A 14,141-nucleotide genomic window follows, 5' to 3' on the forward strand; every position below is an offset into this window, starting at 1 on the left:
TGGCCACGCATTAATAACTCGTGACCACGCATTAATAACTCGTGGCCACGCATTAATAACTCGTGGCCACGCATTAATAACTCGTGGCCACGCATTAATAACTCGTGGCCACGCATTGATTATCTCGTGGCCACGAGATATTAACTTGTGGCCACGAGTTATTAATGCGTGGCACGCATTAATTACCTCGTGGCCACGCATTAATAACTCGTGGCCACGCATTAATAACTCGTGACCACGCATTAATTATCTTGTGGCCACGCATTGATTATCTCTTGGCCACGAGATATTAACTTGTGGCCACGAGATATTAACTCGTGGTCACAAGATATTAACTCGTGGCCACGAGTTATTAATGCGTGGCCACGCATTATTTTATTTTTTTCAAATGTCACCAGAGGGGCTCCGTACAAATGTTCTTTTTTCTTATATTATATTTCCTCTAGTAGCAAAAAAAAAAAAAAAGGTGCTTTCAAAGAGAGACTCCGTTTTCCGAGCTGCACATAAACGCCACACCCCCGTCTACAAAACCAGCCGACGGCCGGGGCTCGGGCACTCGCAGCGCGCTCCCGCAGAGCCGGCTCTCTGCGGCTGGTCCATGGTTCTCCTCCATGGTTCTGCTCCGGCACATCTCCGTCGCTCTGACCGCCGCCGTGGCCGCCCTGGGCTCCGCGCTCTTCATCGCCCTCAGCTACCTGTACCGGCGGAGGGTCTGGTCCCCGCACACGGAGTACTGCACCATCAAAGAGGTGGGACGAGGCTCAGCTGTGCAAACTTGGAGTCTGCTCAGGAGTGTTTATTATAGGACTTGAAGCCTGATTTATGAATCATAAATCAGCCTTGAGTGAAGGAAACTGCAGGAATGTGATTTTTTGATGTGCTGGTTTGAGGAAGTCACTGTACAGGACTGTCTCAGAAAATTAGAATATTGTGATTTTCTGTAAATTTTCTGTACAAAAACAAAAATGTCATACATTCTGGATTCATTACAAATCAACTGAAATATTGCAAGCCTTTTATTATTTTAATATTGCTGATCATGGCTTACAGTTTAAGAAAACTCAAATATCCTATCTCAAAAAAATAGAATATTCTGGGAATCTTAATCTTAAACTGTAAACCATAATCAGCAATATTAAAATAATAAAAGGCTTGCAATATTTCTGAATCTTCCATCTCCCTCTACTTTCCAGGGTACTGAGATTGAGCTAGTTAGTTGAGCTTTTTGACTGAAAAAATTAAGCTGAAATTGGGCTATTTCTTTAGAATTAAGTCTTGCCTTTCTTTTGAAGCCAAAAAGAGACTTGTCTCTGCTACTTGTATGTCTGTGCATGATGATGGTGACGTGATTTACAGGACTGTCTCAGAAAATAAGAATATTGTGATTTTCTGTACATTTTCTGTACAAAAACAAAAATGTCATACATTCTGGATTCATTACAAATCAACTGAAATATTGCAAGCCTTTTATTATTTTAATATTGCTGATCATGGTTTACAGTTTAAGAAAACTAAAATATCCTATCTCAAAAAATTAGAATATTCTGGGAATCTTAATCTTAAACTGTAAGCCATAATCAGCAATATTAAAATAATACAATGCTTGCAATATTTCAGTTGATTTGTAATGAATCCAGAATGTATGACATTTTTGTTTTTTTTATTTGCATTACAGAAAATAAAGAACTTTATCACAATATTCTAATTTTCTGAGACAGTCCTGTAGAGGTGTGGGGGAGATTTGAGGATTGTCCTAGAAAAAAAGTGAGAAAATGGTGATAAAGAAGGGTTGGATGTAAATGTGTGTGAGGAAAAGAGCATTAATTGAGTTGATGACAAAAATGATGATGTTTCAAGTAAAGATGAACCCTAATGAAGATATTGGATAAGATGAAGATGTGTAAAAACATTGATAGACAGATGAAGAGTTGTGTTGACTTAAAAAACAAACCTGTCAAGATAAAATTCCAGGTAACAGTTCATTTAAAGTCCATGATAAACAATTTAGTTTTGGTTTAAGTCGTATAAAAATTTAAATAGCCTTCATAAATAATAACAGAGATATTCATATTTTTGTTTAGACAGCTTTCTAGGGCATAAAATGGTGGAAAACAGTATAACTTTGAAAGAACTGTGTTTATACATTTGTAAATACCTGAGAGAAAACAATCTCAAAGGTGAGATGGAGAAAAAAAACAATATCCGACGTAACACAACTTTAATTTCAGGCAGCCTGAGTCTGAACTAAGTTCTTCAGGTGAGCTTGCAGGGTTCTGTGACATCACAGACCCAGGTGAGGCCAGAACCACACCCAGCTTCCCTTATATTTGTTTTGGCCTCATTGCACTTCATGCTGCTGTCAAAGAGGAGTCCCTCTGATCTGAGCTGTGTAAAAGATGTCAGACATTTCATTAAGACTCCGGGAAACAGTTTCAGCTTCAGAAAAGGGGCATAATAGGAAGGAAGTTGGACTTCCCCATCAGTAACTCGAGTGACGTTTCTCAACTCCAACACCATAACACAAACCCTCACCTCCGTAGTCTTGAGTCAGTTCACTTTATTTGTGTCGCGCCGATATACACTGAATGTCTCACGGGCCCTTTACAGGGAACAATACGCTTATTTCAGCTGCTTTTAATAGTTTCATTAAACTACAAAACTGCTGACAATGTTTCCTGTGGAAAGTAGTGATGCACCGAAATGAAAAATTGTGTCCGAAACCGAAAATAATAATAAACACTTGGCCGAATACCAAATAACATACATGCATACAATGGTTCTTCGCAGTTTTTCCATTTATTTTGCCATTTTTTTCACCATTGCATAAATCAAATAAATGTGCGCTAGGCATGCTTTTGAAAGAAAAAAAATCTTTTACAAAATTAAAAGGTAGAAATATTTTTTGAACATGAACAACCGAACATTTTTTAATTTCCCAGCATTTTTTTAAATATTCCAGCAGACATTATACCAACAAGGCACAATACCTTAAAGTAAATAAATTAGCAAAATCATTTTTTTGGCCATCTTTGAGTTTACATTAGGCCTATAACTGACTGCTGAAAAATTGTAACATAGGTCTTAAAACAAAAAAAATGCATTAAAGTGCCTTGGGAAAAAAAGTGATAAAGAATTGGATAAAACAAAATAAAGAAAAAGAAAATCAATCCCTTTCCCATACAAGTATTAATATGGGAAAGGGATTGATTTTCTTTATTTTTTTTATCCACTTCTTTTGCGTCATCTAAACACGCCGTTATTACAGGTAATTGTTTGTTTTTTACCCCACATATTCCACCAAACACCGAGGGTGGTTTTTTTGCTATTTTTGGCCGAACAATTTCGGTTACCAAACATTCGGTGCATCACTAGTGGAAAGCAAAGCAACACAACAAAGCTGGTGGAGGTCTCACTGCTTCAGCGTCACACACGCCGGTCAGAGCTAGTGTGAGCTCAACCTCTGACTTGGAACGGCAGGAGTGAGTCATTTGACACGAGCCCTTTGGTAATGATTAGATGCATGTCAATACATAACGTCCCGTTATCACCGTAGAGCATGAAGTTCTGCATTTAACTTATCAGCACTTTACAAAAAGAATGATCTATTCCATGTTAGGTCATGTGATTAGGTACCTAGATCCTCCAGCAGCAGCTTAGTACTTATAGAAAGTACTACGTAGTGCCTGATGATTTAAACGCTTGTAGAAGAACTTTGAGCTGCAAAACCTTTAGTTCATTGAAGTTTGTTGACATTAGTCTCTTAAGGTCCCACCGCTGCGTTGGTTTTGTATTTCCTGCTCCTGATTTTTCAGTTATGCAGTGGAATCCAACATTTTCCAGGACGATGGATCCTGCAGTTTTTCCTCATCACTGCTCTGGTTTATAGCCTTCGTGAAATTTATTTTATATCTGAGAAGGAAGCTCCAGATCTTGCTGCTGCGATTCGTCTGTCCTCTTTCCCTTACACCTAATAAAAGCATGGGTTTTCACGCGATGGCTGCTGAAATGCCTAGTAAGATGGCTCGTGTTATTTTTTAGCAACATCTGTTCCACCTCTGGAAGGTGCAGCCTTGCATAATGAGCCTGCCACAGTTTTCCTGCTGGGATCTAAAATGATGCCACACGGCCACCTTACCGCTGATGCTCAATAGATGTCCTGTCCAACAACTTACATGTCTCCACTTCTCCACCTGCAGACTCAAAACAGGAAATTGCACGGCTGTGTTTTGTGACTTCCTGTGCTGGGGCCTCATTTATAAAAGAATGTGTAGGATCCATACTAAAAGTGCACGTACACCCAAAAGCCGAAAATGGCGGGCGCAAAAAAAAATCCTGATTTATAAAACCGTGTGCACGCACACTTGCACGCAATGTTCGCTTTATAAATCACAGTCCAGCTGGAAGGTTGCGCAGGTGAATTTGCATCGTTATCCCGCCCTCTAAACGCCCACTTCATACCTTAAATGGGCAATGCAAACTACTCCATGACTGTATTTGCATATAAATGAGCCTGCTGAGCATGCGCAGCGGCTTCCTGCAGCTTGTTTCTTGTTTCTTCGGATGAATGAGACGTGTCGAGCCGCCGTGCCACTAAATTTCACGGAGACTGAGATCGAGATGTTGTGGATGAGGTGGAGGCCAGGAAAACGAGATTATTTGGTGGTCACAGTAAAAGTGGAAAAAGTATATATAGATAGTATAAAATAAAGCGAGTGAGTGGCAGCACGTCGTTGCTGCGCTAAACGCTGTGAGTGCCACGGACAGATCTGTTGCAGAAAAAAAAAGAAGTGGTGTGATCTGAAGGTGGAGGCCAAGAGGTACGGAGCCCCTAAAGGGACACGGATTTTTTTTATATATATATATAATGAGTTTTACGTGCGTGCGTGAAACCTTTAAGGCTGATTTATGGTTCCGCGTTACACCAACGTAGAGCCTACGGCGTAGGTGCGCGTCGCTGCGTACCCTACGCCGTAGGCTCTGCGTCGTTTTAACGTGGAACCATAATTCAGGCTTACGCGTGCGCGCAAAGGTTTCACACGCGCGTAAAACTTATTATATATAAAAAGAAAATCTGAGTCCCTTTAGGGGCTCCGTAGAGTGGCCCAGCACTCATTTGTTCTGCCCTCAGTCACTCTACGGTTGGAAGCGGTGGGTGACGAGGAGGTTCCTGGCACGGCGCCCTGCACCGCGGCTGCAGCAGCAGCAGCACCAGAGTCCTGACTGACGCTGAGCTTCAAACACAGAGGGACACGATCAGCGCCATTATATTATAAGTCTGATATGTGATGACATTAAGAGTATGACATGAATCTGGCTTCATTTCACCACCTCACCGCCTGCGTCGCCAGTTCCCCATATTTTAAGTATGTTCCTACGGGAGGGTTAGGGTTGGCGTAGGGATACGCACATTTTTTGGTTAGTTTTTTCTTTTTAAATCCCAACCTTTGCGTAGAAGGTGGCTTGCGCATCTTTCAGGCCCTGTTTTGTACGCAAGCAAGCTTTATAAATGAGGCCCCTGGTCTTTAGAGGAGAGAAGAGAATCAGGATTCTGTTCATAAAGATCACACCAGACAGTGAGCAGATGTAAATACCTTTTACTTCAGTGGTATTTGAGAGTATTCCCCATACTGGAACGGTTCTCATATACAGAGGAGTTGATGGTTGAGTCAGTGCTGTGGCAGCAGAACAGCCCAAACCATCAGCCCTCAACTACCGTGTCTAACGCGTGGTAAGACGTCTTTGTGCCGATATGCTTTGTTTTGTTCACACATGACATGCTGCGATGCATGGAACATCTCTATTTCGGTGCCGTCTGTGTCGAGCATGGATCCAGACGTCTTGGGGTCTGTTGAAATTGCGCTCAACTTGCGGCCCTTTTCATTAAACCGGAGAAAACAAGCAGAAATGAGTTAATCAGGTGACCAGCCCGTCTTCACGGGTCTTCAGTGTGTCTGCAGCTGGGATCTCTTAATGAAATCTGTTTACCAGTCTCAGATCTGATTTGCGGTAACGCGAGGAGCGTGCCTATCCGGCTCGGCTGGTCTTCGGAGAGCGGCGCTGTCTGCCGGCGGCTCTCTGCAGGTGTAATTGGTTTTTGTCGCAGGAGCCACAATTGCAATCACGTCTGGCGACCTGAGGGAGGTTAGAGCAGACGGGGGGGGCTCATGCTCATTTACACAGCGACACTATCACAAGACCAGATCCAGCTGCTGGATGAGCGGCTGAAACACAGACTACACTTTCAGGATTCTGCCTTTTTATTTACACTTTATAGTCAATCGTCATTTACTGGTATTAAGCAGAGATTAATATTTTCTTGTAGCTCTAACCTGCAGATTCTGTCTGATTCCAGTTTTTGTCCCAGAGCATCATCTGATTGTCCTAACACCCATCAGAGACAGTCCAGCTCAATATCAGATGATTCTGGTCACCAGCCAATCAGCTGGTGGAACCTTAGGGCCAATCCCAATACACCCCCTACTTTCTACCACTAGCCCTAAAAATAAAGCCACAGGCGTAGGGCCCTTGTAATGTTCCCTAGGGATTGGGAAACCACTTGCTACGTCACTGCGTGGTTTACGTTCGGGTACGTAAGCGACTGCGTAGTTACGTTTGCACATACGTCACACCATATCAGGAAGCCCAGAGTTAAAAGCTGTTTTAATTTCCACTGTAGCGCTGTTAATATGCCACTTTATTAAGTTTTAATATTTTTTCAGGCGTAAAAGTAACCGTTAAGATCCCCAACCTGGGCTCAGTTTATCCAAATAACGCCTGTTAAGAAATTTGATCTGATGTTTTCGGGATGAGAACAGCCGGCTGCCGGCTCGGGAGCTGATTTATGGTTCCGCTTTAAATCGACGCAGAGCCTACGGCGTAGGGTACAGCGTAGGGTACGGCGTACGGCGCGCGTCGCCGCGTAACCTATGCCGTAGGCTCTGCGTTGGTGTAACGCGGAACCATAAATCAGCCTTTATTCTGGCGAGGTTTGAAAAAGACTTTGCAACAACGGGCAAGCGAGTGATTATGTACATTCACTGAGTGAATATTATGAAAGTAAAATATATATTTCTCGCTAGAAATGTAATCAAAACGTATTTTTATGCAGAAACTAACTCAAAATATTGATTTTATTCACTAAAAAATAAGAAATGTCCACCATGTTTTTTTTTTTATTCAGTCTGAAAAATGATGACGTAAAGCATTCTGGGAAATTTTTCTGGCCCTCGGTCAGCTAGGGTGCATCTGAAATCCCCCCCTATGAAGGGCTAGATTCATATCCACTCGCCGTTGTTTTCCCCACTCCCCCTAAAGAGGAATTGGGACACCACTACCCTCACGGGAACGCGCAAAATTTAGGGTAATAAGTTTAGTCTATGCTTAAATCCTATTTTTTTTTTTTGCATGTGCAGATAGACTCTTTGACTGAACAGCTATAAACCACATTCACATTCATTCTTGTTCCCTGAATCTGATTCAAACCGCATATGGAAGTGGTTTTCAATGCATTTCAAATCTGATTTTCACAGCTGGATCTCAGTTTGAACTGTTCAGTTGCTAAAATATGATCTCAAATAGCCTTTTCTGTCATTTGCAACTTGACACAAACAGCAGCTACTGCAATGCCTTAAATCACCTGCTCCTCGATATATAGAGCTGTGGTCACTGTGTAGGGCAGGTTTTCTTTTAGGGGCTATAAAGTAAACATTGTTGTATGTTTGTACTGTTCGTGGTGTCACTCGTGATGCAAAGATTGTCATCATCTTTTCTCGTAACCATGTTTGCACTATTGAGTGAGTAAAGAGTGATTCTGGAGACATGTTTACCAGAGTGATGAACCCTTCAGACCATGAAAAGGCAATGCAAGTTTATTTGTATATCAAACTTTATATTTAGACAATTCAAAAGGCTTTACACAAACACCTTAAAACGTGCATTAAAAAGTTCCAGTTTAAAAGCCGAATAAATATCTAAAGAGGGACAGGCGTAAGTTAAGAAAGAATAAAACAAATACAAGTTACAGTGTACTGTGGGAGATCTCTGAAATGCAGCAGGAAATAAAAAGGACTTCAACCTCGATTTAAGGAGTTTCAGCAACGCTGATGCATCCTGGGAGTTTATTCCACAGCATAAACGCTGAATGCTGCATCACCGTGTTTGGTTCTAACTGGCCTTGATGACGTGAGGTTTCTGGTTGGTTCATAATGGAGATCAGAGATGTATTTTGGCCCAATACCATTCAGAGATTTATTAACCAACAGCTGGATTTTAAAATCTATTCTGTTACAGACAGGAAGCCAGAGTAAAGATCTAAGAACTGGAGTTATCTGGTCCACTCTGCTGGTCTTAGTGAGGACTCCGGCAGCAGCTTTACAGTAGTCCAGTCTACTGAAGGAGGGTGGACACGTTTCATCAGTCCTTTAATCGTCAATATGTTCTTTAGGTGATAACGGGCTGTCTCCACTACTGTCTGGACATACAGTATGATGTCCAGACAGTTTGTAGCTGTTAAAATTCAGCTGGTGTCCAAAACCAAGAGTCATATTTTATCCGAGTGGAATCTGTGTTGTAGTCTATGGCGATAACAGGTAGATGCCAAAAATAGTTCCTGGCGCAGAGTAGGGATGGACGGTATGGACTAAAAAATGTATCACGATAATTTATGACATTTATCCTGATAACGATAAAAATGACGATAGAAAAAATACCAATTCAACTCCACCTTTGTAACTATAAATCTATCACCACATTCAGTCTTTGGAGCCAAAACACTGCTCTAAAAGATACTAAATACTACTAAACTACACCAATTAAATTGAATTAATAAAAACCAATTAAATGAGTTACACCTGTACTGCAAAACTGTAACGACTCAGATCGGCCATGTTTGTTACACAAAAACGTATCAACGGGAATCTTTCTTTCTTTCTTTCTTTCTTTCTTTCTTTCTTTCTTTCTTTCTTTCTTTCTTTCGCGTCGATTTAACGCAGAACCATAAATCAGCTTTACACAAAAACGTCATCAACGGGAATTTATCGTTTTTAGATGAAAAATTCTTACCGTGGGAAATTTTTTTGACGGTATATCATGAACGGTAAAATATCGTGTATCGCTGTAAACTATGATCAGCAATATTAAAATAATAAAAGGCTTGCAATATTTCAGTTGATTTGTAATGAATCCAGAATGTATGACTTTTTTTTTTTTTGTAATTGCATTACAGAAAATCACAATATTCAAATTTTCTGAGACAGTCCTGTAGAGACAAAATAATGACAGATTGAGCTTTAATTTGAAATGATGCAACAGCAGTCTCTGGGAATGTACTCAAGGATTTTTTTTTTTACTTTTTTCGTTCAATGAACAGGATCATTAGGACCTTTCAAAAAGGTCAAGTAGCTCCAATTTTGTAACCTTTAATTGTCCTCTGGTGACTTATTCAAGTGCTTTTCAGATTGTACCGCATGTGCTCCCCACTTACACGTACAACCTGCGAATTCTGCAGAGCCGTGCAAAAGACAACTCACGGGGCCCCTGCAAACAGCCCATGTTTACGCAGGTGTTTTTAACTTCAGATTAAGTTAGGGATCATCTCGTTTCACCCTCTGATAGATGCTTAATTACAGGTTTTACACTTTACAGCCTCTGCTGCTCTTTGTTCAAGTCCATCTCAGAGCTGAAGCAGTAACTCCCAAATATATTCAAAACAAACCAAGCAAGGAAGAAGTTGGAATAAGATAAATAAATGAAAGTAAATCCCAGGGGAAGTCCTTGACATCACACTGCACTGCTTCCATGTTGATAAACAGTTGGTGCTGCAAAGAGCATCTGCAGAGCCGGAGCACGCTGTAGTTTGAAGAAAACTTCACTTTCATAATTGGAGTTGGGGAAAAAACCTGAATAATAAAGAGACTGAACCATAAATATGGATGCTCATTTAAGCTTTGATCAAGCAACAAGACCTAAGACTGTATAAATAGACCTGGACGACCTGTCTGTGACATCTGTGAAGCCTTTTTTTCAGGTGTTTGGGCCGTTTCCTGTTTGTAGGAGCTGATTCTGTTATCCCCAAATCCAAAAATGGGCAAATGATTGGAATAAGAAAGTCTGGAAGCTGCTAGAAAAACACACTTTAGCTCAGTTAATCCCAAGTTACTATTTTAGCCTGATTTAGCTCATGGTAAGGTATGATGCTAATATACATTTTGATCAAATCTGTCAATCCATCCTCACTTCTGATGCTGCTAACCAAAATCACATTTCAAATGAGCACCACTGGTACGGAAGAGTATTAGGGCCAGGCAGGAGAAAAATAAAAATAATATTTTAGAGGAAGATTTTTTTTCATTATGCACTTCGAGAAAAAAGTTGAAATGTCGAGAAAAAAGTCGAAATGTCGAGATTGATGTTGAAGTACAATTTCGAGAAAAAATTTGAAATGTCGAGAAAAAAGTCAAAATTTCGTGAATAAAGTCGAAATGTTGAGAAAAAAGTCGAAATGTTGAGAAAAAAGTCGAAATGTTGAGGAAAAAAAGTTGAAATTTCGACTTTATTCACAAATTTTTGACTTTTCTCGAAATTGAATTTCAACAATCTCGACATTTCGACTTTGTTCTCGTAATTTCGTCTTTTTTCTCGAAGTGCACAATAAAAAAAAAATCTTCCACTCTCAAATTTTTTTTCTCTTGCCTGGCCCTAATACTCTTACCACTGGAGCCAAAACAAGGACAGGCAGAGTTTAAATTGAGCACCACCAGGACCCTCAAATACCCCTTTTCCACCAAGCCGGTTCCAGGGCTGGTTCTGGGACGGTGCTGGTTCTGGTTCACAACTCGTTCGATTTGCGAACCAGCTGAGAACTGGTTTGTTTTTTCATAGCTCGGGTGCTAACGGGGGCCACGTCATTACGTCACTGCAAACGTCAGTAACGCTGCTGCTCAAGTCCTCACTCTGACCAACACTGGCCAAGAACCAGCCCTGGAACTGGTTTGGTGGAAAAGTGGTAAAAGGTTCCCTCCTCGTCTCCTTGCTGAACTATGACACTAACTTTTAGAATTAAAGCTGCAAGCAGCGATGAACGGGCCCTCGCACCCTTGTGCACATTCAGGCTGCAGTGGAAGCGCTTATATGACTTAATGTAGATTCTTCAGGCCTGGACATTTAGTGGATGAAACCACCCACGACTCTCTATATCAAACCATTCAAAAGTTATGGCAGAAAGTAGGGACTATCACATATGGACCAATCAGATGAAGGGTGGCGCGCTTTTTGGCGTCTAGCGTCGCCGCGGTAACGCTTTTGACTGAGAAAAGTAATGCCCATCGTCGCAGGATCGAGACGCACATTTTGATGTATAACACACATGGGTGCATGTTACGATTCGAGCCGTATTAACGGCCGACGAAATGGCATAAATTGCGCCGAAATTACACGATTAATTCAAAATGGCCGACTTCCTGTTCGGTTTGGGCCATGGCGCCAAGAGACTGATGCAGGTGTGTACCGATTTTCGTGTATGTACGTCAAACCGTATTGTGGGGCTTGAGGCACGAAGTTTTCTAGGGGGCGCTGTTGAGCCATTAGGCCACGCCCATTAATGCAAACCAATAAATATCAAATTCATCACCAGGCCTGGCTTGCGTGCAAAATTTGGAGACTTTTGGGGCATGTTTAGGGGGGCAAAAAGGCCCTCATTTCGTCGGAAGAAAAACAACAACGAGAACGAGAACATCTACAGATACAATGAACGAAATTATAAGTGCCATCACTCAGTGCTAAAAAACGAACAGATAAATACTATAGTATATTAGGCTGTGCGATTAATCGATTTTAAATCTAAATCGGATTTATTAATCAAGACGATGTTAAAAAAAGGAAAATCGGAAAATCGATTTTCCTTTTTTGCAGCTGGCTGCATTACAGACAGAGCCCGTCTAGTCATCTTTGTTTGGTCAAGAAAATTGTAAATGTTGTCACTTTACTAAACTCAAGGAGGATTTACAGTATCTTTCAGTTGCACTTCATTCCCAATAGGGAAATTTGTTTGCTATTTTTCTTTAAAAATAAAGATAAAATATTTGAAACAATTTATTCCATTGTCTTTTGTAGTTTTACCAAAAAAATCAAAATCGAAAATCGGGTTTTTATTTTTGTCCAAAATCGCCCAGCCCTAATTTACACACAACATAAAATAATAATAAAAAAAAAAAAAAAAAATTAAAAATAACCTACACATGCACACAATCCCTCATATCAGTTACAGTTTGTTTTTGAGTAGATTGAGGATAAAAAATGATAAAAGGATAAAAACTGTCTCTAAAACAGGTTGTTCTTGTTTTGACTAACGTTATCTTAATTAATTCTGATCAAATCTGTCCCTAAATCCACCCACATGACATGTGAAACAGCTAGTGTCAGATTTAAATGAGGACCTGAGAAGCTGAGAGCTGCAGGAGCTGGACCCTCAACAAACCCACACTCGTCCTAACGCCTGCAGCCCTGCAGCCCCAGAGGGTTCGTTACAGCCGTTTCCCAGAGAATATCCAGGCAAAGTTAGTCAATCCAGGCCAGCCTGGAGGGGATCTCGTCTAGAAGAACTGGGACGCAGCCGCAACAAAAAAACGCCTGCAATTGCAAAGCTGCTGTTTTTAAACCCTCATCTGGTTTGTGGTCTGTTAGTACAAGTTACCACACAACAAAACATATCTGTAAAATGAGATAATGATTATAAACATACTGTGTGTGTATGATTAGCAATTGTATGGAAGAGTATTAGGGCCAGGCAGGAGAAAAATAAAAATAATATTTTAGAGGAGGAAGATTTTTTTTTCATTATGCACTTCGAGAAAAAAGTTGAAATGTCGAGAAAAAAGTTGAAATGTCGAGATTAATGTTGAAGTAGAATTTCGAGAAAAAAGTCGAAATATTGAGGAAAAAAGTCAAAATGTTGAGAAAAAAGTCAAAATTTTGTGAATAAAGTCGAAATGTTGAGGAAAAAAGTCGAAATTTTAAGAATAAAGTCGAAAGTTTGAGATAAAAGTCGAAATTTCGTGAATAAAGTCGAAGTGTTGAGGAAAAAAGTCGAAATGTCGAAAAAAAAAAGTCGAAATGTTGAGAAAAAAGGGGAAATTCGACTTTATTCAAGAAATTTCGACTTTTTTCTCGAAATTGTATTTCAATAATCTCGACATTTCGTCTTTTTTCTCGAAGTGCACGATAAAAAAAAATCTTCCACTCTCAAATTTTTTTTCTCTTGCTTGGCCCTAATACTCTCTCGTACAATTGTTATCTAAGAGCTGACAGAGAGAAAAATATAATTAGATTAAAAAAATATCTACATTTTTCAAGAACCTAAAAGACGAAGGAACAAAAGGAAAACAACTTTATGACAGAGTGTCCTTGAGCTAGATGTTAAATCCTGCTCGACTGCAGCGGAGAAAGCGGGAAAGAAAACACTGCGAGCTCCTCGTGGGAAGAGTCTGAATCAGCTGTACAAAATGTAAATGTGAAGTGACAAAAGGAGCAGGAGATAAAGGGACTGATTTGAAAAGAACAATCAGTGCTTTGATAGCGTCTCCTGTGTAATCCTGGGGTGAGGTAAGTGTGCCAGAACAGACAGCTTGGTACTAACTGCTTGCAGATGGGAGCAGCCGCTTTGCTCTGCGGCTTCTGCAGCAACTAAGGATGGGAATCGAGAACCGGTTCCCAGTGTTTCAATTCCTTGGAATCATTTGCAAATTTTGCAAACGATTCCCTTTTCGATTCCAGTGGGAACGAACGATGTCATAACACACGTTGCGTAAGCCAGCAGTCAATAGTAAACATGGTGCCCAAGCAATACAAACCCTCCATAGTCTGGTTACATTTCAGTAAAAAAAGAGACAACAGGGCAACTTGAAATACTTGCTAAGTGAATATTTCGTCAGAGAGGAAATATTACCAACATGCAAAAACATTTCTGTACACAGCAGTAGGGCTGGGCGATATGGACCAAAAGTCATATCTCGATATTTTCTAGCTAAATGGCGATACTCGATATATATCAATATTTTTTCTGTGCCATAATTGGGGTTTCCCCCAAAGCATTATAGCATAGCATCTCTGTTAGCATCTCTGTTAGCATCTCTGTTAGCTTAATTTTT

The 14,141-nt window shown here is 40.4% G+C and overlaps 1 protein-coding gene across 1 annotated transcript in view; it reads left to right on the plus strand.

The window, feature by feature from the left end:
* Positions 1–531: 531 nt before the first annotated feature.
* LOC133459313 (ADP-ribosylation factor-like protein 9) overlaps positions 532–14,141 on the plus strand; it is a 35,499-nt gene continuing 21,889 nt past the window's right edge. The window contains exon 1 of the mRNA XM_061739196.1: positions 532–749. Coding sequence (XP_061595180.1) covers positions 612–749 — 138 coding nt within the window. The 5' untranslated portion in view covers positions 532–611. The remainder of the gene's footprint in view (positions 750–14,141) is intronic.

Source organism: Cololabis saira, chromosome 14 (assembly GCF_033807715.1).
Source record: "Cololabis saira isolate AMF1-May2022 chromosome 14, fColSai1.1, whole genome shotgun sequence".
Taxonomy (NCBI): domain Eukaryota; kingdom Metazoa; phylum Chordata; class Actinopteri; order Beloniformes; family Belonidae; genus Cololabis; species Cololabis saira.